Consider the following 27,852-nt stretch of genomic DNA (forward strand, 5'->3'; position numbering starts at 1 on the left):
TGGCCCGAAGCAAGTATCATATTCCCGGTGATGCTGAGCGTGTCGCGCGGCGGGTTGCAAAGTCCACTTCTCCGTACTGCGTTCTGCAGAGAATCGCAGATGTGCGAACCTCGCAGTTGCCAAATCTGGTTTAGATCAGTGCACACTTCCTTTTTTCCCCGAGCGTAGCAATCTGAGCCGCGTCCTCAGAATTTCCCTATAAGTACTAGTACCCGATCGCTACCTCCTCCGCTCCTTGGCAGCGCTGCGAGACATGAACGGGAAGACAATTACCATACCCCTGTCATTTGTGGGTAAGGTATTCTTCGCTGCCTCTCAGACGGCTGGACGAAATGGATTCTCCCCAGCCCGACTCCTCCCCATTCCGAGATTTCTCTTCGGCTTCCACGCTGCGTTCTGTTCCCCTGCTGCACACTTGGGCCGCCTCCGACATACCGTCGGGCACTGAACCAGGACCAGACAGGAGTTTCCTGGCGCAGTTAGTTTTTCTTCGTCTTGCATTTGTGCCCTTCCACACATTCTTGGGTTGTTTTCGGAATTGCCGTGCGCGATCTGGGCAAAGGCGTGCTGGAGTTGAGTCGGTCGCAACTCGCACGCCGCGCTCGAGTGTCATCAGCAATCGTCCTCTCGGTTTGGCCCTGCCCAAAGCCGATATTATCGCCTTCCGCCAGAACCCTGGTGTCGCTCGCGCGCGGTTGCTCGCATAGTTTGTCTTTGCGAGGGTATCGAAAGCGAAGCCAACCTCTCCCCGGCGCGGGCCATGTCGGCAATCATGCCAAACCATCATCCTTCCCCTCCTATGCAGATGCAGATGCATCATGGTCCGCCGGGTCCTGCGCGGGCCCCTGTCCCGCAGCAGTCTTTTTCCTCGTCGCGCCAGACCCTCCTTCAACAGACCGAAGCGGTCTGGATCCAGCTAGGTAGGACGGTCCCTCTTTTAGCTGAAATACCGCACCTGCGGCCACGATTGATCATGGCTAACGCGACGTCTCAGGTAACCTCGCCGAGCAGATGGGAAACCTGGATGATGCGATGGCCTCGTACGAGCGCGCCCTTCGAACTAACCCCAACTCGATTCCGGCCATGAGCGCGATGAGCTCGGTTCTGAGGACCCGCGAGGACTTCCCCAAGGCTGCTGAGTATCTGAATGCTATTCTGAAGCTGGATGAACGAAATGGAGAAGCATGGGGCTGTCTTGGTGCGTGCGCTTGTCACTAGTTTGTTGCCCGCGCTCTAACAGGTCTCCAGGACATTGTTACTTGATGATGGACGACTTGCAGCAAGCCTACAACGCGTACCAAACTGCCTTGGTCCACCTTCCGAACCCTAAGGTTTGTTCTTCGTGCCGCCGTGCGACGACTTGGGACAGTGATGCTTAGAGACAAAAATGACAGGAACCCCGGCTATGGTACGGCATTGGCATCCTCTACGACCGCTATGGTTCGCTGGACCATGCCGAAGACGCGTTCGCGCAGGTCATGAAGATGCAGCCAGACTTTGACAAGGCCCACGAGATTTATTTCCGCCTTGGCATTATCTACAAACAGCAACAAAAGTACAACGAGTCGCTTGAGGTGAGTCGTCACCGGCTATCTCATCCACACGAACTCGCAGGGCTGACTCGTTATCTCTGTAGTGTTTCAAGTACATCGTAAACTCACCCCCGCCGCCGCTCACGGAGGAGGACATCTGGTTTCAGATTGGGCACGTTCACGAGCAGCAGAAAGACGTATGCGTTAACGTTTCCTCTCATCGCTGGTCATCCCAACTGACACCTTGCTAGTTCGAAAACGCCAAGATTGCTTACCACAAGGTCCTCGAACGTGATCCAAACCATGCCAAAGTCCTCCAGCAGCTTGGGTGGCTTCACCATACGCAGAGCCAGCATTATGACAGCCAGGAGCGTGCCATTGAGTATCTGGAGAAGTCGGTCGCAGCTGGTACGTTGTCTCGTTTTCTGTCCCTTTTTCTGCCCCATTCATAGCACACGGTCCTGACCGTTGGCAGATAACTCGGATGCGCAGAGCTGGTATCTGCTCGGCCGTTGCTACATGCAGATGCAAAAGTACCCCAAGGCATACGAAGCGTACCAACAAGCCGTTTATCGCGATGGCCGGAATCCCACGTTTTGGTGCTCGATCGGCGTGCTGTACTACCAAATCAACCAGTACCGCGATGCGCTTGATGCCTACTCGCGCGCGATCCGTCTCAACCCCTGGATATCGGAGGTTTGGTACGATCTGGGCACCTTGGTAAGTTGCAATCCTCCTCACAACTTTCGTCCGAGGTGATGCTGACCTGTGTCAGTACGAATCCTGCAACAACCAAATTGCGGATGCCCTCGATGCGTACCAGCGCGCTGCCGAGCTCGACCCTACGAACCCCCACATCAAGACCCGACTCCAGCTGCTCCGTAGCGGGCAGACCGGTGGCGCCGCGCCGGGACCTACAGATGTTCATCCTCAGGCTTACCAGGCTCCGGGAGCTGTTGGCCCTCCGGGGCCACAGTGGGCTGGCTCGGGCTCCGGTGCGCCGCAGGCGCCGCCGCCGCAGCCGCAGCAGCCGATGCTCAATGGCAGCGCTCAAGGTCCCGCCGGGCCGAACTCGTGGTCGGGTAGGATTTCAGACATCAACCCTCCCCCTCAGCCACGGAACCCCTATGCATCCGAGCGCGAGCCCTTTCGCGGGCAAGCCGGTCCCGGACAACGGCCCCCCAGCCCCCAATCGGAGCAGCAAATGAGGCCGTACCAAGACGCAAACCGGATGCCTGAGCAACTTCGACGAGGTCCTTCGCCACCGCCTCCGGCCCATTATGCAGCTCCCCCGCCGCCCCCGCCGCAGCAGCAAACCCAACAGCCACCCCAGGGGTCCCAACCTCCGCGTGTCAGGAACCCGAACTATGGAGGTCACACCCCGGTCGCGGTGCTGCAGCCTAGCTCTGGCCCTAGCCCGAATGGAGCTGCCTCGAATCCTTTGATGCCGTATCGCGCTGGCAGTCCTCGGAATGATGGCCGGCAGCCCATGCACGAGAATCGTATGCCCTCGCCCAAGTCGGCCTATCCGCAACACCCTCCATACCAGGCCCACCCTGACCAGGCTGGGCCTCACGGTCCCGAGCCTGGTGCGCCTGTTCCTCCGCAGCCCGGAATGGCTTCCGATGGTCCCCATCACCGCGAGCACGACCCTCGCCCGCCTTCGGTTGGCCCAAAGAGGATGCGCGAGTGGGAGGATGAGCGAGAGGCGAAGAAGCCCTCGACCGAGGAAAGCCGAGCGCGTATGGAGGATATTCGCCATCGCCGCCCTTCGACGTCGCCCCGCGTCGAGCCATACCGTCGTAACTCGTCGGAGGCTCGGCGTTTCGATGAGCGGCGTATGGAGGATGCAAGGCGCGCTGAGGAGCAACGCCGTGTTGATGAGATGCGTCGGGCCGATGAGCAGCGCCGTAACAACGAGGCCTACCATCCTTCGGAGGCCGCCCACCACCCGCCAACTCACTCAACCTCTGGCCACTTGCCGCCCATGCAGCAAGGTCCATCCGCAATGCAGGGCCTCATGCATGAGGGACCCGGAACTCAGGCTGGACCCGCGAAGAAGGAATACCAGTCGGGTCCCGAGGAGAGACGATTGGAACACCCTCCTGCTGCTTCCTCCATCGTCGGCGAACCCGAAAGAGCCGCCCGCGCCATGGAAGTGGATGAGAACTACGACGACAGCGGTGAGGAGGACAAGAAAACGGGCATAGTCCCGGGCCCCTCTTCGAGCTCGGGTGCCACGGCAACCGCCGAGGTTAAAAATGGGCCGTCCGCAACCGCGAACATGAACGGTAACTAATGGATGGGTCGGCATTGGCAGCTTGAATTCCATCTAATGCTGCCCTTGATGGACGGTACGATTTTGCTTTGATGACTTTATCTATCCTATTCAAACTTGGCTGTTTCCCTGTTTCAAGGTTTATACCAGGCCACGCTCACGCATCACTGTCTTTTCGTGACAAGAATGACCGCCCGGTCGGCCCCGTCCTGATTTCAATTAGTTCTCTTGTTGCTGGTATTGGTAAGCAGTACATAACGAATCAAACATTTTCCAGGAAGGCTGCTGGGCCGTCTAGTGCCTTATTACCGGGTGTTGAGACGACGGATCACTGGTAAGCGCATGGAACGGGCAAAAAAAAGCCTATCTGAGCTGATCGTCCGTCTCGTGGCCTCGCGGTAGATAGGGTAGTCTTCTCGATTCAAATGCTTATATTCAGGATATCTTCGTCTCAGAACTCTCCGTCCCACGTGGGAAAAACCAGCTAGATAAGCGTTGGCGTTGGGCATTTGGGGTGCTGTTCACAGCTCAATTTCTTCCCACGTGCCCGACTATACGGTGGTTAATTATGTACTGATAATTTGCAGTACTAACTCCGTAGTTGATCCTTAAAGTATATCGTCGTCCCCTCGATTGTCACGTGATCAATCTGCATTTGGACTCAACCCAGCCGCTGTTGGAATTGATGTTAGGGCTCCGCTGCAATTGGCCCGAGCGCCGGAGCTCCATCTCACACAAAAATCCAACTCCAAATTCCCACGCTGTTTTTTTCTTCGTGGTCGGACCTTGGGGGAATTTTCCATTGAACATCACGCCAACAGCGGACATCAGCAACCATGTCTCACCGCAGTGAGTAGCCCCCAGACGCTTCGTCGACGTGCCTCCTCTTCAGTGCCGAGTTCTTTTTTTTCGAGCGGTCCAGCGCCCAGCTAGTGCCAGGCCGAGCTTCAGCAATGCAACTTTTCAAGGCGGAAGAACCTCTGCTTTTCGCACCCGACACTGACAGATTGCAGAGTACGAGGCCCCTCGCCATGGCTCTCTGGCGTACCTGCCGCGCAAGCGCGCTGCCCGCCACAGGGGCAAGGTCAAGTCGTAAGTGCAAACCTCGATTTTCGCCATCATGACCAGCCGACTCGTGCGCTCTGCGAAAAGAACACGGCGAAGCTGACGGGTTGGTGTGATGCCAGCTTCCCTAAGGACGACCCGAAGAAGCCCGTCCACCTGACGGCCGCCATGGGCTACAAGGCCGGCATGACCACGATCGTCCGCGACCTCGACCGTCCCGGTGCGAAGGCTCACAAGAAGGAGGTCGTTGAGGCTGTGACAATTATTGATACCCCACCTGTACGCGCAACCAAGCCCGCTTGGCTCTTATTGTGTCAATGGCTAACATCTTTTATAGATGGTGGTTGTGGGTCTGGTTGGCGTAAGTCATGGCTGTCCGGCTGAGGACCAAGAGGAGGTCAATCGTCTAACGAAAGGCAGTATATCGAGACTCCCCGTGGCCTGCGCTCTCTTACCACTGTCTGGGCTGAGCACTTGAGCGACGAGGTCAAGCGCCGCTTCTACAAGAACTGGTACAAGAGCAAGAAGAAGGCCTTCACCAAGTACGCCAAGAAGCACTCCGAGAACAACGGTGCTGCCATCACCCGCGAGCTCGAGCGCATCAAGAAGTACTGCACCGTCGTCCGCGTCCTGGCGCACACCCAGATCCGCAAGACGCCTCTCAAGCAGAAGAAGGCCCACCTTATGGAGATCCAGATCAACGGTGGCACGGTTGCCGAGAAGGTCGACTTCGGCCACGGTCTCTTCGAGAAGCCCGTCTCGATCGACACCATCTTCGAGAAGGACGAGATAATCGACGTCATTGCCGTCACCAAGGGCCACGGCTTCACCGGTGTCACTGCCCGTTGGGGTACCAAGAAGCTGCCGCGCAAGACTCACAAGGGTCTCCGCAAGGTCGCCTGTATCGGTGCCTGGCATCCTTCCCACGTCCAGTGGACTGTTGCCCGTGCTGGTCAGATGGGTTACCACCACCGCACGTCGGTCAACCACAAGATCTACCGCATCGGTAAGGGCGATGCCGACGACAATGCCGCCACCGACGTCGATGTCACCAAGAAGAAGATTACTCCGTACGTTTTGCCTCGACTCAGATGCTCTGGAGGAACAACTTTTACTGACAACAATTGCACAGCATGGGCGGCTTCGTCCGCTATGGTGAGGTCAACAATGACTACGTCATGGTCAAGGGCTCTGTTCCCGGTGTCAAGAAGCGTGTCATGACTCTCCGCAAGTCCCTCTTCGTCCACACCTCTCGCAAGGCGCTCGAGAAGGTGGAGCTCAAATGGATCGACACCTCGTCCGAGTTCGGCCACGGTGCTTTCCAGACTCCGGCCGAGAAGAAGCAGTACCAGGGTACGCTCAAGAAGGATCTGGTCGCCGCCTAAGGCGTATTCAGTTTCTCTTTGCTTTTTCTCGGTTTACAATGGCATTGGTGTCACGGTCTCGTTGCTCTTTGGGTCGGTTTGCGGATATCTACCTAGCATTTTCAGCTTAGCGAAGGCTGTATGAGAGGAATGGGGAAAATGAACCAATTTGCCATTGACTTGTGCTCTGTGATGTGTCCCCCCGTGTCAAGTCCATTTCGACCGAGATTTCTCCAAGTGGGGTAGCCCAATCAGAGAGGGCTGGGTGAATGCCCCGCTGACGCTAGTAACTCGCCGAGTCCCTAGCAGCACGGAGGTTACATCATCGTCGCCCAACTTGCGCGGCGCACCTTGAAGGCATCTCTCGCCATGGTCGGGCTTTTTCGCAACCGAATACCCTTGTTGTCCTTTCTAGGAACTCCTCAAAGACAAGTAAGACCCTCTCAGGCGCCATTTCTGTCGTCGAACAGACCCATTCGCAAACCCTGCAGGGCCTCGACGACGAAAGCCAGGCAGCATTCCCTCTCTCCGTCCCTGCTGCAAACAGCTCGTCTCCTCCGCAGATCGAACACGACGCCACTATCTTGTCAGACACAACCGTCGATCGCGTTACCGCTACCGGACAGACGACCATTCACGACGACAGGCGCCCTGAGAAAAGGAGCAGACGAAATGTCGGACCAGGATTACATGGCCTTTCTCGACAAGGCGAACGAAGATCCATCCAAGGGAGTGACTTCGGCTGCCGCTGCCGCTGCCGGTGGCGCCGCGACGAACCAGGGAGCAAAGACCGAGTTCAGGGCGACGCAGGAGGGCGTGGAGGTGCCGGCGCCGATTGCGAGGGTGTGCGGCAAGGGCGATGTGTCGTTCTACGCGTCGGACGCGGACGAGCCATTCGAGGCCGTCGCGCTGCGCTGGGACGAAGGCGGGAAAGGGTTGCCTGATGAGGGTAAGTTTTCTTCTTCCAGTCTCCTCCGTATTTGGCATCGACCTTTTCTTCTCTCCCTGGCCCTTCTTCTTTCTTCTTCCTTTACCTCCCCTTATCCCTATTACCCGTTATATATTACCCCTCACCTCCCGTGAAGTATAACGCAAAGGGTGGTTGGCTAACTGTACAATATCGGACGACAACAGAGGAGTTTGCGACGCTGATTGGGCATTGGGATCCAAAGAATGCGGAAGTCCAAATCATGGATCCGGTGGACTGGGACCGTAATGGGCAGTATGGGGAGATTGTGGACGCGGTGAGGGAGGCCGGGGAGGGGAATGATGTGAGGGTGTATCGGGTCGCGAGGGACGGAGTCAGGGCCGAGTACTGGGTGGTCACTACCCAGGGCAAGGGGGAGGAGGCCAAGTTGGTCGGGGCGAAGGTCCTGGCCGTGGAGAGCTGAAGGTGGTCCACCTGTTGTTATCTGTAATTATTAATCGGTCGACTGTTCGTTCCTGTGTGTGTGATAACGAGGCCGAGGAAAGAGAAGTTGGGGCGAGGGGGATTCAAGCCTGTTCATTCAAACAAGAGCATGAGCTAGGGAAACTGAGACACCCTTTCCAACTTCCTTAGACTTTCGGGTCGAGCTTTGCTTCGATGGCTTGGGTTCTTTTCTGTGATTTCCACGCCGGCTGTAGAGATCAACGTATTGGAGGAGACGACGGTATCGTTACATCCGTGGGAATTCGATTTCGAGGGGTAGGTGCGAACAGTGGTGCACTGTAGTTGCAGCAGCCTGTAATCCATAGTTCCTTGAGCCTCAACCCCACCTTCCGCCAATTAATTGCAGTGTCTTAGCTTCACTCGGGCGGCACGGATAGTTTACCTAGTTTACCAGCCATCAACACGACATCCAGAATTCAAAGTATTTCCGTCACCTCCGGTGAAATCTGACGAACAACAGCGGGCCCTGTAACCACAGCAACGACGACACGCTCTTTTCAGAACAAGCGAGCCTTTGCCAATCTTTTGATCAAACATGAATCCCGGCACGGCTTCGTCGTTCATGGATGACGACTTCACGCCTGAGATGAGAGACCGGCAGGCGCGGGGGAAAGACCCGTACCAGTCTGGCGATGGCTCTGATGGCGGCAGTCTCAGCGACCGTGAGTCTGGTTCAGGCACGAGGCTGCGGCTCGGCAGCGGCCGGTAAGAGACGCGCTTTCGAACGAACTGATCCGCGTGAAGGGCGCACAGCTAACGCCTTCCCCGCAACGACCCCAGTGTCGAGAAGGAGGACTTCGCCCGGGTCGAGAGCCGTCAAAGGGCCATCGCCTTCCTCGAGAACCCAGAACTGCTGATGATGTATGCTCAATCTACAGGAGACGTGAGTGTCCCTCCCACCTTCCTCTCGTTGAGAATGGTGCCATGCCAACCCCCACCAAGAGCATAGCAGCTGCCCGTCTTCATTTCACCAAGATGCTCTGTGGCTACGACCAGGAAGACGAGACAAAGCGCAGTACCACACATACCACACGCCCGGTCTTTACGCACACCCGTCCAGACCAACATCAATCCTCGGACAATCGCAGAGGAGCTATCAACATCCTTACCAGCACTAACTAGTCATCGTCCCTGCTCTTCAAGTTGCAACATAATTGCACTGGACACACGATGTGTCTACCCAGTCTCGGGAGCATGTTGCTCTCCATCCAAGGCCCCGATCTTGAGCTTCGGCATACACGCACTTCCCTCTCCTACACCTGGCGCGGCATGCGGATCATGCACTCAATGAACCCCACCATTGTCCACATAGGCGATGGGGTGAATGATGTTTTCCACGTCGGGGACGAACCAGAAAACGGACATGCTGTTGGGAACGGCGCTTGGATACAACCAACCTACAATCTTACTGTTGAGCGCCGCGACGTCGGCGGCATTGCCGGCCTCCTGTGCGCGGTGCGGAACGTCTTTCGAGCTGCGATGCAAAGAGTCCGCCAACTTGGAGCCGCAGCTGTGGAACGATGTCTTGATCTTCGACGAAACCTTGCTGCTCTCAGTCCGGGAGGATGGTGCATACTCCTCTTTCTCAACATCTTCCTCGTACCCCTCGCCCTGACCGGCGTCACCATCCTCTTTTGGCTGGCGATTGTTTGGCTGGTGCTCTATGGTATCTATGAAGTGACCGACCGGGTGGCTTACCTCACGGCGCGACTGCTGGACGGACCCGTGGAGACCGCTATCGCGATCATCTGGAACATGGCTCGGAGTGGGCAGGCTTACTTGATCAGGGAGGTCGCCTCGGCTGAGCCGCAGCCGGCCCCCAGCTCACCAGCTCAGCAGCCGCCGGATCGGCAACCACAGGATCAGCAACCACACCACCAGCTTTCGGGTCAACGATCGCCTGGTATGCAGCCAGATCAACAAGCGTCTGGCCAACATATCTTGTGTCAACATATTCCGAGTCAACAACAAGCCCCCGGTCAACAGCCCTTAGACCAACAAGCTTTGGATCAACACGTCCCGGATCAACAGGCTTCGGGCCAACAAGCTCCAGGTCAACGACTACTAGACCGACAAGCTGCAGATCAACAGGCTCCCAACCAGCAGGCACCAGTTCAGCAATCCGTACGTCAACAAGCCGCGGAAGAAGGTCCTACCGAACAGCAGGCTCCAGTTCAGCAACCGGATAGTCAACAAGCCCAGGGCTAGCAACCACCAATTCATAAGACGGCGGATAAAACAGGGCCTCAGCAGGCTTTAAGGGTACCATTTCGGTCTCTACTTCCTGCCCCGGGCTTCCTGCGTGCGCCGCCTCCAGGACGGAGGCGATCGATGGGCATGTAGACGAGAGGCGTATACCCGTTCACGCGAGCAACAGCTTCTTGACGAGATTGCGGAGAAGGAGAAGTGGCATCAGAACCATCACCAGCGTACAGCGATCGTGTCCGTTCGTGTCCCGACGAGACAGTCCGTTTCGGCCTGGACAAGAGAGGGGTTGGGGCTGAAGCAAGGCACAACAAAAGTATAGATAGCGAATACTGGTTCAACAAGCAATGCAGTGCAATGCTCATTTCTGCCGACCTCTGCTGTGACAACAGATAATCCTGTGCTTTTCTGATGTCCCGATTCTGGGCACGACGCGTCAGAGTAGAGTAGTCCACGGACACCGCATACAGCAAGGCTGAGAACAAGACAGAAACTGGCGTGTGAATATACATCATACAAATCTGACTTTAAGATTCATCATCATGTACCAACATACTCCCAATCCTGGGATACAGGTAGAACGCAAGGACAAACTATGAGACATGGGAAATTCAACGAGCAAAAAGGCAAATATATATATATGCCTGCCGGACCAGAGCCGAGCATTAGTTTCCCCCCAAGAGAACACCGGCTATGCAAACATTCCTCCGTGCTTCCTCAACAAGAAATGACCCAACCGTTCTATAACCAGAAAGCCACCAAAGATATCGCCAGATCAGGACAAAACAACGCTCGATGAGCCGGAAAGGCTACGCTAGGGGTATCATCTCATCCCGCCACGCCTCTTCGCTCAGGCATACCGGAAGCTCCCGGAGCGCATCGACTCCCACCGCATATCCTGCTGCGGCTGCTGGTGCTGGTGCGGATACGGTGGCGGCGGGGCCGAGCCCAACCCGTCCATGGGTGGAGGCGACGGCACCGGGGCGTACGCGGGACCGGGCCGCATCGGCGGCGACTGCCCCCCTCGGACACCACCAGCGCCACTCCCTCGAAGCACACCGCGGACGCCACGGTAGGGGTTGCCACCACCCCAAGGACCGCGGGGCGGGGACATGGCGGGCAGCTTGTTGCTGCGGCTCCTGCGGCGCCTGGAGCAGCGGGCGCAGAAGCTCCAGACGCAGCTCAGGAGGGCGAGCAGGATCAGGCCGCCGCCGATGGCGATGACGGGGATGGCAATCTGCTTGTTGTCCTGGATCCACTCGAGGATTGTCTGGCTCAGCGACGTGTCTACGCAGTCGCCGTTGCGACACTTGCCACCTCCTTGGCAACTGGTGCCGTCGAGGAAGTACTGGTTGAGGAGGTAGCACTGGTTGGGGCCGAGCTGGGGCGAATGGCACGAGAGAACACAGCCCGAACGGGAGCAGGAGGTGACCGCGTCGGAACCCATGAAGGTTGCGCACTGCTGGTCGCGCGACGTGCAGCGGCCCGAGGCACATTGGAGACCGTCGCCGCAGGATTGGCCGTCGGGAGCGCTCACGTCGGCGGGGCAGCCTGCCGAGGTACCAGGGCAGACTTCCTCCGGGTCGCAGGCGCCCGTGCTGGCGCGGCAGACTGTGCCGTTGCTCATGAAGCCGCACTGCGGGGTGCAGCACTCTTCGTTGGTCGGGTCGCACACGCTGCCCTCCGTGTACTTGCACGTCTTGGGGTCGCAGCAGGGGTTGCCAACGCAGCCTTCCTCCCCACCACAGTCGCACTCCTCGCCGTGCTCGACGATGCCGTTGCCGCACTGGGCGCCAGTAAAGCTCGTCACCCCCCTGTTGCTGGACAGGCAGTTGAATCGGTTCGGAGCGCGGCCGAGGAAACTGCAGATATTGCCGATGCTGCAGGGCGAGAACTTGGTGATGCCGTTGCCCGTCGAAGGGTTCATGACGAACTGCGCGTCCGCATCGCACGTGTCCGTGCTCAGGGGGCAGCACTCCTGCTTCTCGACGCTCCCGTCGCTGCATGTCCTGCTGTCGCAATCGTGCACCGCGCCAAATGTGTGGCCCGTCTCGTGAGCGAACACTAGCCACTCGGTCGACGTGTGGACGACGACGTTGGCCGAGGCGCTCGTCTCGTTATCCTTGGTCGAGGAACCCTCCTGACAGACGGCACCAAGCCACGCCAAACCGACAGTCGGCCCCGTGCTGCAGGTGGACATGAGCGTCCAGTAAGCATTGGTATCCTTCCATTGACCCCGCCACTGCGAGAAGAGGCTGAGACGGGTGTCGACGGTCGCCGAGTCGGAACAAGGCCTGTTCCAGGGTGCCGCCTGCGGAGGCGTACTCGGACAGCCCGGGTCGCTGATGGTCAGATTCTGAATGGCCAGCGAGATGTTGAAAGTGCTCTCGTAGAGTTGCGACGCCGCGTTTACCACCTGAATGACGTTTTTCGTCACGGCTTCGTCGGTCTTGAACAGAGAAGTATAGGTGCAGTCTGTCGCAATGCCCACCAGCGCCACCTTCCGTGTGGTTGGGCAGCCGGCGGTCGAGCCGATCGAGTTTTGCAAGTTCACGCCGGCGCCGTTGCCGCCCGGAGTGGTGTCAACCTGACGCCCGAACAGTGCCCTGGGGCTCATCTGCCAAAGCGACGTGTCTTGGGTGGCCTCCTCAAGGCTCCGGTAGACGATGTTATTCTCGCGGCTGTTGTGCCGCAGTGTGTCTGACCCGCAGGTCGGGGCGCCGGCCAGATCACGCTTGAGCTCGTCGCCGGCCGTAGCTTGGACGTCGGTATCCCGCCAAACAACCATGTACTCGTCATCGCCATCTTCGATCACCGGGTCGCCGCTGACCGTAGACAGGTGATAGTTCGTCTTGGTCTGAACGTGGTGGTGGTTCCCGTCGATGGTGAAGACGCCGTCGAAGATGGGCTTGACGCCATCGCGGTGCACGTGGATCCGACACCAGCCCACGTGCTTCCAATCCGCCTGTCCTTCCCGCTGGACAAAGCTATCGCCCTTGAACACACGGTGTTCTCGCCTATCGATGGGCTTGGATCGGCGGAGAGTACCGTCGGCGCCGAGGTACTGAATCGTCGCGTCCTCGCCGAAGAGATCGTGGTTCGGTTCTAGGGCGAGGCGGACCCTCTGCTGGGTGGTGGAGAGGGTGAAGGAGACATCGAAGGACGAGTGCGCATGTACCCGGTGCGACGGCGTATGGATTACGGCGTGGTCAATCCGAGAGACGGCCGAGAGAGGGTTGCGCTTGATCGAGTGGGCTGCAGGTTCTTGTAAGCTGACGAACGATGCGATGGCCAAGGGGACTAGCGAAAAAAAAAAAAAATAAATAAAAAAAAACATACCGATCGCATCTTGTACGAGCAGACCAGCAGCTGTAACGACGGCCGCGAAGGCCTTGCTGAGAATCATAATCTACAAGTCAAAGGCTGTTCCTAGCATCCCCTGCAAAAAAAGGACTTGGGGACGGGCGGCCAAAGAGCGATCAGGGTGCCGACGAGAGATAGAAGTTCGGATTTCACGTCGGAGCACGCTCTCGACAACGGGTTATCGCAGGTACGGTCGAATGTTGGTTAGGCACCGTAGGTAGCTGGGAATGAAAGGTAGCGAGGTACGGAGGGCAGGTACGCAATGTACACAGAAACAATCGACGTTTAAAGATCGACTCGCCGGGGTCGGTGTCGTAGAAACGAAAGAACACGAAGCAAAGAATAGGGCCTATAAAGCCTGTTAAAAAGAAGGTTGTGTCGCTCAAGAGAGGAGGGAATGGAAGGGCAACAAACAGTGGCAGTGCACATCGTCTCCGTCAGTGGGTGCGGCGGCGTGGGTTGTTACTGGTGCCGAGGGAGGAGGGCCAAGAAGATCGAGGTCCGTATGAGCAGCACAGGCCAAGGGGGCCCCAGCCCACCGTGCGAGCTGCGTTCGATGCAGTGGTTGGTTAGTTACCTCGAATACGGAGCAATCCAAACAACGCTGCAACCCGGAGTTTGCGGGAAGGATGAGGGGAGGAATAAGGTGGCAAGGCAGCTGCGGGGCTTTACTTTTTCCCTTGGCGTCTTGCCGCGCGTCAAGGTTTGACACCAAAGTGGAAGTTTGCTGGGTATTATCTCGAGCTTTCTTATGACGAGCATGTCCGCGCATGTCCAGGCGGCATGCCGCCCAGCCGTCCCGAGTCTCCTTGTTGTCGGTTTCAGAAAGCTCTCCCAAAACAGCGCGCAGCCCTGCGCCGGCAGTTGGAGAGTCGCTTCATTCGCTAACAGTCGCACCTTTTGCCGGATCCTTGCCTCTATTTAGTGCAAGTCGACTCCAGCCCGCTGGGGAAGAAGGTTGCTTCCATCCGGAAGAAGGATGGCGCTGGTTAACCCGGCGCAAGCGTGGCGCGAAGACATGAGACGGGGTTCATCGGTCTCTATCAAGCAGTTCTTCCGTACCCTATGCTATTGTACGGATTACATACATACCGATCCCTACTTCTTGCTCCTAAAAATAATACATGACGAGTAGGTGCCAAATTCGAGCGCGGTATCTCGCCCGGCCTTCTGCTAGGAACGCATCGAGGTTCGGAGTTCACAACGCCAGGTGCGACGAGGCAGGCTGTATTTAGCGCCATCTCCTAGAAGAAGTTGCGGTTGCCTATGCCCACGGGTATGCAGGAGTGGTTGAACAACGTGTTTGAGTGACTCCCCGATCGGAATACAATTCTTTTTTTTTTTTTTTTTTGCTCGTTCTTGGGCTGAGTGTACACATAACACCGCCTCCCTCAAATTGCCAGGCGAAGCATTCTTCCATCCTGCACTCTCCAGACGCCAAGTAAACTCGTGGACCACCCACGGCGAGCTGCGGTGGCATTGGTAGAAATTGTTGACGCGTCCTCTTGCCCAAGGGACTTGGCCTTGGAGTTTAGTGCCGACATAACCACAGCAACGCCCTCGATCTCCGAGACAAGAAAGAAACAAAAGAACAAAAATCAGCGCACATCGGGGAGTTGGAAGAAGGAGAAGGATGCTGGCTTTGTCAGCCTCCTTCCCACCTCATCATTGGTACCGAGAAACACCGGCCGGGAGGGGGCCCCGCTGACGAAGCCAGGTTAAGCACGGCACTTGCCGCACCGTCCAACTTCTAACTGTACGGATTACACTACTGATCCTTTCAGGTCAGGCGTCACACCACATGTACATATATGTATGTGCTCCGTAGGCATCCATCCAATGGTTAGATCATTGGAGCTTGCATAGAACCACAGAACAACAGATAACGACGCTATTCAAAAGCAAAGGAGGACTGGCTCAAGAGGCCTCCCCATCGACACATAACCAAGCCCTTAGAAATCATGACACCCAGGCACAACCAAGGAGACGTTGGTAAAACCCTGATAGTACACCTCCAAATCCGCCCAATACAAAGCGACACCCGCCCCTTATTTCTTCTTGGCCTCGTGGACAGCCTTGATGATCTTCTCGACGACAGAAGGATCCGAGAGCTAGAAAGAAGGGAATCCATGTCAGTCGAAGCCCAAATAAGGAAAGATGGTGGGGAGAAGGGTATGGCACATACCGTGGTAATGTCGCCGAGTTGGTCCTCCTCGCCAGCGAGAATCTTCCTCAGAATGCGCCTCATGATCTTGCCGCTGCGCGTCTTGGGCAAGTCGGGGACGATGTACACAGCCTTGGGAGCTGCGAACGGTCCGATGCTCCTGCGGACCTGAAGGATGAACTCCTTGCGGAGAGCATCCGACGGCTCGTTGCCGTCCTTGATGGAGACGAAAGCGTTGACAGCCTGGCCCGTGAGCTCGTCCGCGACGCCGACGACAGCGGCCTCGGCAATGGCGGCGTGCTCGATGAGGGCAGCTTCGATCTCGGCGGTCGACAGACGGTGGCCGCTGACGTTCACGACGTCGTCGACACGGCCCCGGATCCAGTAAAAGCCCTCGTGATCCCGGCCAGCACCATCGCCGGTGAACTTTGCGTGCTCGTTAGTCTATCTGCCGGCCCTTTCCTCAAAGTGACGAAAGAAAAACAAAAGACACCGCGGGTGCACATATATATATATATATATATATATATATATATTTACTCACATAGTAGCCCTTGTAAACACTGAGGTACGTCTCCATATAACGCTTGTGGGCGCCCCAGACGGTCCGGGCCATGCTTGGCCACGGCTGCTTGAAGGCCAAGACGCCCTCGACATCGTTGCCGTGGATTTCCTCGCCCGAGACGGGGTCGATGATGGCGGGCTCGATGCCAAAGAACGGGAGAGAGGCGGAGCCGGGCTTCGTCGGCGTCACACCGGCCAGGGGAGCGATGACGTGCGAGCCGGTCTCGGTTTGCCAGTATGTCTGCGGCATCACAAAACGGTTAGGGGGCCGGCGGAACGAAGGGAAACGGCCGGGAGCAGGATTTACTTACGTCGACAATCTGGGACTCCTCCTTGCCGACCACTTCGAAGTACCACTTCCAGACCTCTGCGGCGATGGGCTCGCCGACGGAGCCGAGCACGCGGAGGTGCTTCATCTCGTTGCGCACATGCTGGTCACCGGCGCGCTTGAGCAGGCGCAGGGCGGTCGGGGCGACGTAGAACTGCGTCACCTTGTGCTTCTCGATGATGTCCCAGTAACGCGAGAAGTTGGGATAGGCCGGGGTGCCCTCGAAGACGACCGTCGAGACGCCGAGGAGCAGGGGGGCGTAGACGACATAGGTATGGCCGGTGATCCAGCCGACGTCGCCGCCGCAGAAGAAGCGGTCGCCGTCGTGGATGTCGAAGACGTACTTGCCCGTGGCCGCGGCGCCGACGAGGTAACCACCGGTCGTGTGCATCATGCCCTTGGGCTTGCCGGTCGATCCGGACGTGTAGAGGAGGAAGAGCGGGTCCTCGGCGCTCATGGGCTCGGGCGCCATGTACGCAGGCCACTTCTCGACCTCCTCGTGCCACCAGACATCGCGGCCCTTGGTCATGGGGATGTCGGCGCCGGTGCGCTTGAAGACGAGGACGCCCGTGACGTCGGGGCACTGCCGGAGGGCGTCGTCGACGATCTTCTTGGTGCCGATCAGCTTTCCGCCACGCTTGCCCTCGTCCGCGGTGATGACGACCCGCGAGCGAGCGTCGAGGACGCGGTCGCGCAGCGAGTCCGCCGAGAAGCCGGCGAAGACGACCGAGTGGACGGCGCCGATCCTGGCGCAGGCGAGGATGGCGATGACCGCCTCGGGAATCATGGGCAGGTAGATGGCGACGGTGTCGCCCTTGCGCACGCCCAGGCTCCTGAGGACGTAGGCGACGCGCGAAACCTCGCGCAGGAGCTCGCCATAGGTCACGGTCCGGCCATCGGTCGGCTCGTCGGCCTCGTAAATGATGGCGACGCGGTTGGGATCCTTGAAGGCATGGCGATCGATGCAGTTGTACGAGGCGTTGATCTGGCCCTCGAGGAACCAAGCGACGTCACCGTTGACGAGAGAGCCGCTCCTCACCGTCTGGAAGTCCCTGTGCCACGTGAGCAGCTCGCGGGCCAGTCTCCCCCAGAACTTGTCGGGCTCTGTGATGGACTCCTTGTACAGCCGCTGGTATTCCTCGAGACCTGGGGTCGGGCGTGTTAGCGCGCCATGTCACGTCGCGGGGTAATTTCGCCCCATTGCCGGCCGCAGGGGGCCCAGGCGGAGAGGGGCAGGCAGCGGGGCTCAGGGGATTTGCGTATTTGCGTACCGCTCAGATGAGGCTTGCTTGGGTGCTCTGCCGCGAATCCTGATTAGCCCTGCTGCTTCTTGGGGTTTCCATCGAGCCAGATGACCCCGCAGCGCATCTGACTGCGTATCTGACTGCATCTCTTCTTGGCGCACTCACTCTCGAGCATCTTCTTCGGGGGATCTGGAGGGAACAAAATAAGGCCGCGTTAGCTCTTCATATTTTCCGTCTTCCGTAATTCCGTACTTTGCGAACTCCTCAATTCGCCGGGGGTGGTTTTTTGGCCTCAAGCTTACGGTAGGTGTCGACTTCATGAGCCTCGGCCACCACGGGGGCCTTGGCAGCGTCTTGAGCCATGATGGCGGCGATGGAGGGTCGGAGTCGGCTTGGAGGGGTAAGGTAGCGGCTTTTTGGCTCGGAGGCTCGGAGGACACAGAGGTGGTCGTTGTTGCGTGCAAGCTCGGTGCGATTCACAGAATGGCTACAGATTGAGCGCGGAAAGAGGATGGAGAAGTCGGGGAGAGAGAGAGAAAGAACAGAGAGGAAGCGGGAGGTTGAATAATCCGAGCAGCGGGCGGAGGGGGGGTGAGGGAGGGGGAAGCGACGCTTTTGTACTGTACGTCTCAACAGCGACGATCGACTGGAAGGGCCATCCACCCCAGCGATCCTGCATGGGCGAGGGCGAGATGCGTGCTCTCCATCAGCGCGTGTGGACACCTTCCCCATCGACTGCGCCCGGTAGCGGTACCTGGCATCACCTACACTACACTAGGGGTAGCTTCGGCCGGGATGGTGGGGTAATCGAGGTAGTTTAACCAAGGGCAACTCAGCGCAGGTGGGCCATGGAATTCCCTCCGTCCGACGGGCCCCCCCTCCAACCGCCATCCATGTCATCCACGGCTGTCGCCATTATTGTTGGGCCCGTGTAGCCGGAATGGAGCTCGATTCTTAGGTGAGTCTAGGCGCGTGCGCGAAATAAAGCTTCTTTCCGAATAGTAATTTGAGAGCACACGTTTCCGGAACCTGCTCTCCCGAAGCCCTCCGATTATTTTTGCGAGCGGTTTCGGGGCCGGGCACATTCGCGGTCTTTTTGCTGGTCCCAGCTACCTTTCGACTTCTTCAACAAGCTCTAGTTAGTTACGTTGGCTGGCAAACCCATGCTCTTGCACCAGGTAGGTGTTTGAGCTGCGAGAGAGGGTTGCAGTGCACCCGATCACAAGCACCTCGTAGAAGGTGTTGGTCCAGGTTGCAGTTCACGGGGGGTTGCCTAACTTGGGGGTTGGTTGCATTACTACGTAGCAAGGAACTTGCCCCGGCCGAGCACACCGGCGACGACCTCGACCCCTTTTTGCAACTCGAGTTGAATTAGTTGGGTAGGTTTGGAGGAAACCATCTGCGCACTCGCGGTTTCCAGTGTTCCACAGGGTGGTAGACTTGGCACGAGAGGCTACAGATTACTCCGTACTCCGTACTGTATTTCGCGCCCTTGTTTCCCAAGAACCGAATGCGTTCCTCTTCCAGACAGCGACTACAAACTAATGGCAACCTGAAGATGCCTTCACACTCGTCAGAAACTCTGACGGTATTACTCTAAGCCACCTGGGGAACCACATAAAGTATCACGGAATGCCAGCACAAACCCTCTTTCATCAACGGTAAAATGGAACGGGATAATGATTGCAGATGGGGAGCTATCCGCGGGGATCCTGGCTAGCGCGTGCTTCGGTCTCCACATGCGAGCAATTCGTTCGGGTCCGCGCTGGGGGGAGGGGCTATCGGCGGCGGACCGGTTGGCTAACGACGTCCGGGGTGCCGTTCTTTGGATTGTTCGGTTGGTCGTGCCTACCAGTTTCATTGAGGCCTTTCTTTTGCTTCTTCGATTAAGCAGAGGAGGAAAAGACGGCAATGACAATATTGAGAGCGAATTGGGAACAGCGAACTCGGTTTTCCTATACATTGTCTGCCTGGTAATTGACCCAGGACGCAGCGGGAAACTAATTACTCGAACCCTCTCACGCACCCGAGGAAAAGCAGTAGGGTGGGGGGACGGATAGAAGTGCGATGAGGTACGAAGTACCGATACATTGGACGGTAGTTAATACTTGGTGAACGCACGCACGCACAAGTCTGCACGTCCCACTAGTTCCAGATCCAAAGGCTTCCATCCTCTCCGCCGCGAGCTCGTCTCCCCGCATCTGCCCAGCACGACCCTGGGCAGCATCAATGCCCCAGGCGCCGCATTCGTCACTTGCAGAGCTCGATCCGGCAATGGTATTGGCCTGACGCACTCCCGCACGCGAATCAGAATAGTTAACGTGCTCGGCGTCGACAGAGGATTGGTTTCCTCAGCTTCTGCCCCGCATCCGGTCCCAGAAGACTCAACCCACAAGAAGACCCCCCTTGGTTTTGCGGGCCTCCCACATTACATTACGTTCCATTTCTTGACAGATGACGAGAAATTCCAAATCACCATATTCCCAAATTACCGGTTTACCCGTCACACACACTACCGCAGGAGGCCAGCCAAAACCAACCAAGGCAACGAGCCGCCTGCTGTTTCGAGCAGCGCTGAGCAACTGGCGTCTCTATTCTCCTGGAGCATGCGAGAGTTCGGATCGCATCGGGATGGGACGCCCGTAGCCGGAGGTAAACAACCTGCGAGTCCCCTTTGTCCAGCGATTGCCTCGGGCAATTCGGGGCTGCTCGGCTGCTACGGAATGCGTATGGTATGTACGTCCATACATACATACCGATAGTTACAGTACAGTAATAATCGATCACAGCAGAACGTTTGTTTGTATGTAAGGCATGTATCTACATTCGGAATAACGTTAGGGGCTGCTGGCTGCTTGTTCTCGTAGAGAGAGCTTGGCTGGGACTCCCTTTCCACAGACCCGAGGTGGGTCCGGGGCCCCGAACAATCAGTAACGATCTCCGTTCCCGCAGGACCGAGTGCCCCTCTAACTTGTTAGTTATTAACTATTATTATCCCTGCATCATGCGACTCTACGTAGTACACTAGACAACCACGGCGGCCCCGTCCTCGCATTGCACCAGGTGACCAACCGAATGCGCCCACGGCCCAAGCCAGCCCTTGGTCCGATACGTCATGCCATTCCTCGCCCCGTAGTGTACGATGTGGGCTATAACATTCGTTGGCGTTTTGGCTCTTTCCCGTAGGGCTGGATATACTAGTAGATAATAATAATGAAGGCACCCATACAGGAGGAGCACGTGTCGAGGTAGCACCTGCCTTCCCCATGGGACGAACGAACTCGGCAGTTCCTGCTGGGAGGGTTGTATACACAGTCCTCCGTAATTCTGGCACGAACGTGTTCCCCTGCGCTGTTTGGTGGATACGGACGCCATCCATCCGTCCGCCGCCTCAGCGCTTGCGGCACGACGTATGGTTCTCTCCCCCTTCCCTTTGCTTGGCTGTCGTAACCCCCAACCCGTAAGTCGCCACAGTGACTAGCCAGTCACAGCAAGTCAGTCACGCACACACACACACACACAGAGAGAGAGAGAGACACACATTGGCCATTCATCAAATCTGAAAAAGGCGTAAACAGCCGACCACTCTTCCCATCATAAATTTTCCAAAGTAACGGGAATAAAAAGTACATACATACATGTACATACAGACACATGGCCGACATACATCAGTTGAGTGCCAAGGTCATTACCAGTAACGACGCAAGAGTAGCGCGTGCAGAAGAAAAAGGTAGGGGGGGGGGGATATCAACCTGAGCGTTCGGCCAAAACGCAACAAACACTCCGCTGCGATTGAACGGATTCTGACGAAAAAACTCGAGGGGGAATCAATGAGTCGAAACAATAACAGAACGGGAAGAAAGACGGACAAACAGGGATCCAACCAAACAGAAAAATAAACAACCAGAGAAGAGTTAACAAAAACATAAAAAGATAGAGAAAAAAACAAATCGAGGAAAAGAAGAGGAGAAATTCATCAAACCAGAACAATCTTCTCTGCTCGCTCTCGCTAGAAGCAGGAGCAGCAGCGAAGACAAGAAAGAAGGCAAGAATGCCAACTCGCCTTGTGAAATCCATGCTCGCCGTGAAAGTCATCTCCCATCTCTCCGCCATGGGCGCTTTTCGTCCCGAACCAGACCAATCCCATCCATCAACTCGGAACCGTTTCAATCGTTTTTTGCCCCCTTCCTTTGTTCCCATCCACCACCATCACCAACGCTATCACCATCACAACAAGCGCCAAGACACCACCGCCACCGCCACCGCCACCAATCATAGCCATAGCCATGGCCATAGGCAAAGCCAAAGCCGCAGCCGCCCTCCCTCTTAGAAGCAGTTGAGGCTCCCCTTCTTCTTCTTCTTGGAGATGGTGTTCATGCGCTCCTCGAGGTGCGCGCGCGCGATCTCGGCGTCGCGCCGCTTGCGCCGCTCCTCCTCGACCTGCTGCAGGCTGTACCGGTGGAGGTCCTGGTCGGCCGCCGCGGGGGGCCGCTCCTTGAGCGCCTTGACCTCGGCCTCGAGCTCGCCGGCCCGGCGCCGCCACGCGTCGCAGTCCGACTGCAGCGCGTTCTGCTGCTGCTCCAGGTCCGTGAGCGCCTCCTCCAGCGTCGCCGTGAGCTGCTTCTCCGCCCGGAGCGCCTTCTCGATGAGCCGGATCCGCGCCTCCTGGTCCTCCTGGATCTGCATGATGCCCGCCGTCGCCGCCGCCGACGATGGCGACGACGGCGAGCCCCCGCCGATGTCCTTGCTGGGCGGCCGAGGGGTCGGGGAGGTCGTGCCCGGGTTGGAGCCCGACGTGCCGTTCGGGAGAGGGGGCAGCGGGATGGCCGGCGGCGGGGACGGGAGGGACGCGACCGAGTTGCTCTTGCGGACCTGGCCCGTGAGCGAGTTGGAGCGCTGCGGACTCTCGGCCGACTGCACGGCGTCCAGCTTGGCCTGTGTACGGTGTTATTATTGTTAGGAGGGGGGAAGAGAAGAGGGGAGGAGGGACTGGTTAGGGACAGAGAGAGACAACGTACCTGGAGAGCGGCGTACTCCTCCCGGAGGGTATCCAGCTCGGATTGCAGCTTGGCCTTGGCGGCGTTGGCCTCCTCCAGCTGCGCGTTCCGCTCCATCTGCAGCGTCGACAGGCGATTGCTCGCCATCTGTACCTGATCGTAGTTGTTCTGCAGCTGGTCCTCGAGCTCTTCGACGAGCCGCGAGTTCTTCTTGTTCTTGGTCTCGAGATCCGCCACTTTCTTCTTGACCAGGTCGACCTGCTCCCTGACCGGGCAAGAGGGATTCTTCGCATTGGCGCTCTCCCCCTCGAGAACCTCGTTCAGGCTCTCCCGGACCGCCTCGAGGTCGCGCATGACCGCGTCGTTGATGTTGGACAGCTCCAGCACGTGGCTCTCGAGTTCTTCCCTCCTCTCCTGCTCCTGGACCAGACCCTTCTGGTACGAGGCGAGCTGCTCGATGCGCTCCGAGATCCTCTCGACGCTGACGTCCAGACCGAGAGCGAAGGCGACCTGCGTGGCAACCTTCATGAGCTCTTCCCGCGCCTCGGTCAGATCGCCCTCGAGCCGGCTGATGCGACCTGCGTGCTCGGACTTGAGGGCCGCTAGCTGCGACTCGAGATCTTGCTTCGCAGACGACTCCAGCTCCTTGATCTCCTGAGCGTGCTTCGACTGCAGCTCGCTGATGCTCTCCTGGTGGGCTCTGATGGTCTCTTCGTGATCGGCTATTTGAGCTTCCAGCTTAGCTACCAGCTCCTTGTGCGCCTCGAGCTCCTTCGACGCCTCGTCACGGTCGTTCGCGGCAATCTCGAGCAGCTTCTTGGTCGCCGCGTGCTGCTGCTCGACCTCGGCAACCTTGGACTGGTTGCTACTGATGATGCTCTTGTACTCATCGATCTCGCTCTGCAAGAAGTCGACCAGCTTCTTGTGCTTGGCCTCGGCCTCCTTGAGCGCCTCCTCTTCCTCGGGTCTCTTCCGCTCGGCCTCGGCCAGCTGCTCCGAGACGGTCGCGACCTGGCTCTCCAGTTCCTTGATCGTCTTGGCCATCTGCTCTTCCGTCTCGCGCATGCTCTGCAAGGCCATGTTGTGCCTCTCCTCCAAGCCGGCGAGCTCGGACTCGAGCTCCGAGATCCTCTTCTCGCGCAGCTCGAGCTGGGCTGCCGACTCCTCCGACGAGGCCCTGGCAGACTCCGCCGCCTCTGCCTCCGCCGCCGCCCCAGTCGCCTGCTCGAGCGATTCCTGCAACTCGGCAACGGCCTTGGCATCAGCTGCGGAGGTCTCCGCCGCGGCGAGAGAAGCCTGCTTCATAGACTCTTGGAGCTCGACGGCCGCCTTGGCCGACGCCCTGGCCTCCTCTGCCTCGAGCGTGGCCTGCTTCAGCGACTCCCGCAGCTCGGCCAGCTGACCCTCCAGTTCCTTCTCGCGCGCGGAATGCGCCTCCTGCATCTCCCTGATGTGCATCTCGCTCTGCTCGAGCTGCTCCCGGAGGGTGGATACCATGGCCATATCCATGGGGGAGGTCGCCTTCAAGCTGGAGCGCTCGCGCGTCAGGCCCGAGATGATGGTCATCTTTGTCTCCATCTCCTTCTTGGCTGTCGCGACGTCGGCCTCGAGCTCCTGGATGCGCTCGGATCTCGAGTGGAGCTCGTGCATGGCCGCATTCAGGTTGAGCTCGAAGTTTTGCATCACATCCGGCTGGTTCTCAAAGTTCTCGGCGGCAATGTTCCGCAGCGACGCGAACGACCGGTGAGCGCGATCGATGATCATGACGTTCTGGCTGGACTTGCGGCGGATCACCGGAGTGTTGCCCTTTGGAGACGACGCTTCGCTGCTGGCCGCCTGGGCCTTGGCGACCTCCGTCTTGAGTTCCTCGACCATGTCGAGGGTGTGCTGGTGCTGTTCTTCCAGCTGGGCATAGCGCTCGGCAAGCTCCTTCTCGGCAAGCTCTCTCTCGGCGGCAAGCGCCTTGAGTCTCTCAACCTCCAAAGCAAGGGCATCCGCCCTGGTTGGCTCCGCCGGCCCAGATCCGGCGGCATCCTCGGCCTTGGGCAGCACCGCAGTCTCCGCGTCGGACGCTTCCACGGTGGTCGCTGGAGAATCCAATGCCGAGGACAGCTCGGACGAGAGCGACTTAGAGGAGAGATACGCGCCGTCCTTGGTGGTGTCGTTGGTCCTAGCATCGGAAGAGAAGGAGTGCGGCCGGGTGAAGGGCGAGGCCACCGAGAGCATCGAGTCCCTCGGGCGTTGCGGGTGCCGCGACTCGTCCACCACATCCTGGAGCTCGGCGAGGGCGCGGAGCGCTTCCTCGTACTTGGCCTGGAGGAGCCCGTACTCGTTAAGCGTCGTCTCGTGCTCGACGCGCAAGCCGAGAAGCTCCTGGGTGACGGTCTCGAGCTTGTCGGCAACGAACTTGGACTGCGCGGGGCTGGCGGCGTACTCGGCCTCGCGAGTCTCGGCTGCCAGTGGAGCGTGCGAAGGTTTCGGCGTGGTGGCCTCCGCGGTCGTCTCCGTAGTCGCGTTCTTCTGCGTCTCGGCCCCATCCTCGACCTCCTCCGGGATGTCTTCCTCTCCCCTCTCGGGAACCGCCTCCTCTATCTGGCCGTGTCGGCTGGCGTAGCTCTGGCTGCGCGAGCGCTGGGCAATGCTGCGGCTGGCCGTGCGCCGATGGCCGGTGCCGGTGCCGGTGCCGGTGCCGTTGCCCAGCCCGTTCGCGGCGTCGGCGGCTGGCGTGTCCTGCTGGATATTGTCGAGCTCGTGCAGGAGCGAGTCCAGCTTTCCTAGGCTGCGCTGGCGCTCGATAACCTGCTCTAACCTGTCGATCTCGCGCTGCATGAGCTCGGCATCCTGATCCGCCTCGGCGAGGCGCTCTTCGAGCGTCGAGATGTAGTCCTCGCACGTGGCCTCGTTCTCGCGCAGGCGGTTGATCTCCTTGCGCAGCTCCTCGATGATCATGGCGTTCTTTTCGTCGCCCGACGTATGCCCGTCCAGCTTGGCCTCCAGGTCGTGCAGGTAGTGTTCGGTGCTCGCCTCGCGGTCCATCATCTTCTGCAGCCTCGCTTGGAGCTGGTTGTTGATGGTCTCGGTGTAGGCGCACTTGGTCTCCCTCTCGAGAAGGTTGCCTTCGGTGATGGCCAGGGTGGCCCGGGTACTGGCGAGCGAGTGCTCCAGCGACTGAATCGTCTTCTCGTACTCGAGCACAACCTGCTCCACCGCCTGGGCAAAGCTGTTGGAGCGGTTGAGTCGCTCGGTGGCACTGTCGCCCTCCTCGTGGTTGTGCTGATTCTCGGCGGCCTCGTTGTCCCTGGCCTTGGCCATCTCCGCGATGAGTTTCGCGTGGCGCTGGCTTAGGGTCTTGTAGTTCTCCTCGGCGTCTAACAGGCGGTTCTGGAGCTCGACCTCCCGCTCGCTCTGCCGCTCGGACCTCTCGCCGGGGGTCAGGGCACGGCGCTCGCCCCCGCTCCTTTCCGCACTCCGGATTTGCTCCCGCAGGAATGCCACCTCGGCCTTCAGGCGGTCGATGATGGCCTGCTTGTCGCCCTCCTCGACCTGCTGGATCCGGGGCTTGCTCTGGATCGCTCGGGCCCTCTGCGCATATTGCACCGTGTTCAGCGTCTCGCTGAGGTGGAACTCGGCCGGCGTCACGCAGGCGATCATGTACGTGATGGCGTTGCCGCCTAACGAGTCCTGGAGCAGGCGGGTGAGCTTGGAATCGCGGTAGGATACGTGAGCGCCGGGCTGACGAGACGAGAGCTGCGAGATGACCTTGCCGAGCGCGGCGAGTCCCCCGTTGATCGAGATGCCTTCCCTGGCGCGCTCGCCCTGGGCGCCCGTGTTCTTGAGGCGCTCGCTCCCGGCCAGGTCGACAAAGTGCATCTTGCTGTCCGTCGTCACGAACGTCTCGCCTCCGGTCAAGGCTTCCAATGGCATCGAGAGCCGCCTCTCGGCACCTTGGGCCGTTTGCAGCCTGTTCTTCTTCTGCACGAGGTTCAGGGTGAAGACGGCGTGGGAGCGGGACGACCGCGCGTTGATGGCTGTCGCATCGGTTTGCCGGAGGGTAGAGCCCTGGTTCAAGACGCTCATCAGCTCCTCGACCGAGTTGACCTCGACCTGGCGCAGGCCTGTGAGGATGATGTTGCCCCTGACGTCCTCGCGGATGGTGACGGTGGCTCGCTCGTGGGGTGGGACGTTGTCTGGCGACAAGAGGTCCCTCAGCTGCTCGTTGTAGATTTCGACGTACGAGGCGCGCAGCGTCCAGTTCTTCTCCCCCTGAGAGGGGCCGGCCGCTTGCGACGCTGAGTATCGCGCGGGCGTACGAAGCTGCGACATGGAACTCCGGTTGGGATTCCTCTTGGGTCCCTCCAGCTGCTCGAACAGCGCGGTTGCAGCGCGCGGGATGACGCCTAAGCGGGATGACGGTGCGGTTAGCAAGCGCGCGCGCGCACACACAGACACACACACACAAACACAACGTCACACGACGTCGGAAAGGCCACTCACCCATGGCCTCGGGATCACCTTGCTCGGCAGGGCCCGAGGTGCCCATCGTGTACGACTTGCCGGCGCCGGACTGGCCGTAGGCGAGCAGGGAGACATTGTAACCCTGGGTAAACGCGTTGATGCACTCCTCGAGATACTCCCATATCCCTGCCTGATCCACCTCGGGCGCGAATACCCTGTCGAAAACGAAAAGCTTGCGCCCCTGGGGCGAGTCGATGGCAAGGCTCGTCGGCGACTGCACATGTACCATAGATCGCTGGAAGCGCTGGGGTATAAGTTCGTAGCCGGGGTCGGTCGGCTGCAAGGGAGGGCGAACTCGGACCGCTGCACAAAAAAAGGAAAAAAAAAAGGCTCGAGTCAGAATCGCTTATCGATCTGGAGGGGATGCAGGCGCTCGAGAGGCAGTGATTGTTGTGTGTGCCACTTACCGACTTTGACGGCCGTCTTCGCATCCTCGTCCGACGCCCTGCTTCCTCCCCCGGCTCTGCTCTGCATGCTCATGCGGCTGTTGCTCCTCGGTGTCGGACGGATCATGGCGCTCATGGGTCGCGGAGGTGGTCCGCCGGGCGACGCTGGTGGTGAGCTTGCCATGTCGTCGGCGTCTGGGAATGGAGGAGAAGGGGGGGGAGGGGGGGGCGGGGGGGCGGTCGTGGGTTGACCGTGAACCTCGAAGCGTGTTAAAAGGGTTCGCGTATCGGTCGATATGAGCCGGCGCTGTGGGACTGGCCAGTTGCCTTTTCCCGCCGGCGGTGGTCGCTCGCTGCACAGGGAAAATCGCTGGAGATGCGCGATCGACGGGACGAACCGCACTGGCTCAATTGA

The 27,852-nt window shown here is 58.8% G+C and overlaps 8 protein-coding genes across 8 annotated transcripts; 4 read left to right on the forward strand and 4 right to left on the reverse strand.

Moving 5' to 3' along the window:
- Nucleotides 1-799: 799 nt before the first annotated feature.
- Nucleotides 800-3,831, forward strand: P884DRAFT_193363 (uncharacterized protein; the record flags this gene model as incomplete). Its single annotated transcript, XM_069437752.1, has 8 exons — nucleotides 800-920; nucleotides 995-1,198; nucleotides 1,249-1,331; nucleotides 1,395-1,574; nucleotides 1,637-1,729; nucleotides 1,784-1,940; nucleotides 2,008-2,252; nucleotides 2,308-3,831. The coding sequence occupies 8 exons, from the start codon at nucleotides 800-802 to the stop codon at nucleotides 3,829-3,831; spliced, it is 2,607 nt and encodes an 868-aa protein (XP_069300224.1).
- Nucleotides 3,832-4,574: 743 nt separating this feature from the next.
- On the forward strand, nucleotides 4,575-6,426 carry P884DRAFT_256392 (60S ribosomal protein uL3). The gene is made up of 6 exons (XM_069441063.1): nucleotides 4,575-4,659; nucleotides 4,824-4,902; nucleotides 4,998-5,154; nucleotides 5,213-5,236; nucleotides 5,296-5,945; nucleotides 6,008-6,426. Exons 1-6 carry the CDS (start codon nucleotides 4,647-4,649, stop codon nucleotides 6,258-6,260), a joined length of 1,176 nt encoding a protein of 391 aa, XP_069300225.1. The 5' UTR covers nucleotides 4,575-4,646; the 3' UTR covers nucleotides 6,261-6,426.
- Nucleotides 6,427-6,911: 485 nt separating this feature from the next.
- P884DRAFT_193375 (uncharacterized protein) lies at nucleotides 6,912-7,630 on the forward strand (the record flags this gene model as incomplete). The annotated part of the gene is made up of 2 exons (XM_069437754.1): nucleotides 6,912-7,188; nucleotides 7,374-7,630. The coding sequence occupies 2 exons, from the start codon at nucleotides 6,912-6,914 to the stop codon at nucleotides 7,628-7,630; spliced, it is 534 nt and encodes a 177-aa protein (XP_069300226.1).
- A 711-nt stretch (nucleotides 7,631-8,341) lies between these two features.
- Nucleotides 8,342-9,898, forward strand: P884DRAFT_97777 (uncharacterized protein). The gene is made up of 3 exons (XM_069446211.1): nucleotides 8,342-8,376; nucleotides 8,452-8,554; nucleotides 8,614-9,898. Exon 3 carries the CDS (start codon nucleotides 8,842-8,844, stop codon nucleotides 9,877-9,879), a length of 1,038 nt encoding a protein of 345 aa, XP_069300227.1. The 5' UTR covers nucleotides 8,342-8,376; nucleotides 8,452-8,554; nucleotides 8,614-8,841; the 3' UTR covers nucleotides 9,880-9,898.
- An 828-nt stretch (nucleotides 9,899-10,726) lies between these two features.
- P884DRAFT_194279 (Metallo-peptidase family M12-domain-containing protein) lies at nucleotides 10,727-13,282 on the reverse strand (the record flags this gene model as incomplete). The annotated part of the gene is made up of 2 exons (XM_069437821.1): nucleotides 10,727-13,131; nucleotides 13,216-13,282. 2 exons carry the CDS (start codon nucleotides 13,280-13,282, stop codon nucleotides 10,727-10,729), a joined length of 2,472 nt encoding a protein of 823 aa, XP_069300228.1.
- Nucleotides 13,283-15,287: 2,005 nt separating this feature from the next.
- P884DRAFT_193760 (uncharacterized protein) lies at nucleotides 15,288-17,902 on the reverse strand (the record flags this gene model as incomplete). The annotated part of the gene is made up of 7 exons (XM_069437777.1): nucleotides 15,288-15,350; nucleotides 15,425-15,829; nucleotides 15,948-16,208; nucleotides 16,279-17,441; nucleotides 17,567-17,593; nucleotides 17,705-17,728; nucleotides 17,842-17,902. The coding sequence occupies 7 exons, from the start codon at nucleotides 17,900-17,902 to the stop codon at nucleotides 15,288-15,290; spliced, it is 2,004 nt and encodes a 667-aa protein (XP_069300229.1).
- Nucleotides 17,903-21,102: 3,200 nt separating this feature from the next.
- Nucleotides 21,103-21,825, reverse strand: P884DRAFT_97931 (uncharacterized protein). Its single transcript, XM_069446213.1, has one exon. It carries the CDS (start codon nucleotides 21,737-21,739, stop codon nucleotides 21,287-21,289), a length of 453 nt encoding a protein of 150 aa, XP_069300230.1. The 5' UTR covers nucleotides 21,740-21,825; the 3' UTR covers nucleotides 21,103-21,286.
- Nucleotides 21,826-21,865: 40 nt separating this feature from the next.
- P884DRAFT_267697 (uncharacterized protein) lies at nucleotides 21,866-27,621 on the reverse strand (the record flags this gene model as incomplete). The annotated part of the gene is made up of 4 exons (XM_069442131.1): nucleotides 21,866-22,474; nucleotides 22,558-26,933; nucleotides 27,031-27,354; nucleotides 27,459-27,621. The coding sequence occupies 4 exons, from the start codon at nucleotides 27,619-27,621 to the stop codon at nucleotides 21,866-21,868; spliced, it is 5,472 nt and encodes a 1,823-aa protein (XP_069300231.1).
- Nucleotides 27,622-27,852: the final 231 nt, after the last annotated feature.

The sequence above is a fragment of the Thermothelomyces heterothallicus genome, assembly GCF_042370625.1.
Source record: "Thermothelomyces heterothallicus CBS 202.75 unplaced genomic scaffold P884_scaffold_4, whole genome shotgun sequence".
NCBI classification, from domain to species: domain Eukaryota; kingdom Fungi; phylum Ascomycota; class Sordariomycetes; order Sordariales; family Chaetomiaceae; genus Thermothelomyces; species Thermothelomyces heterothallicus.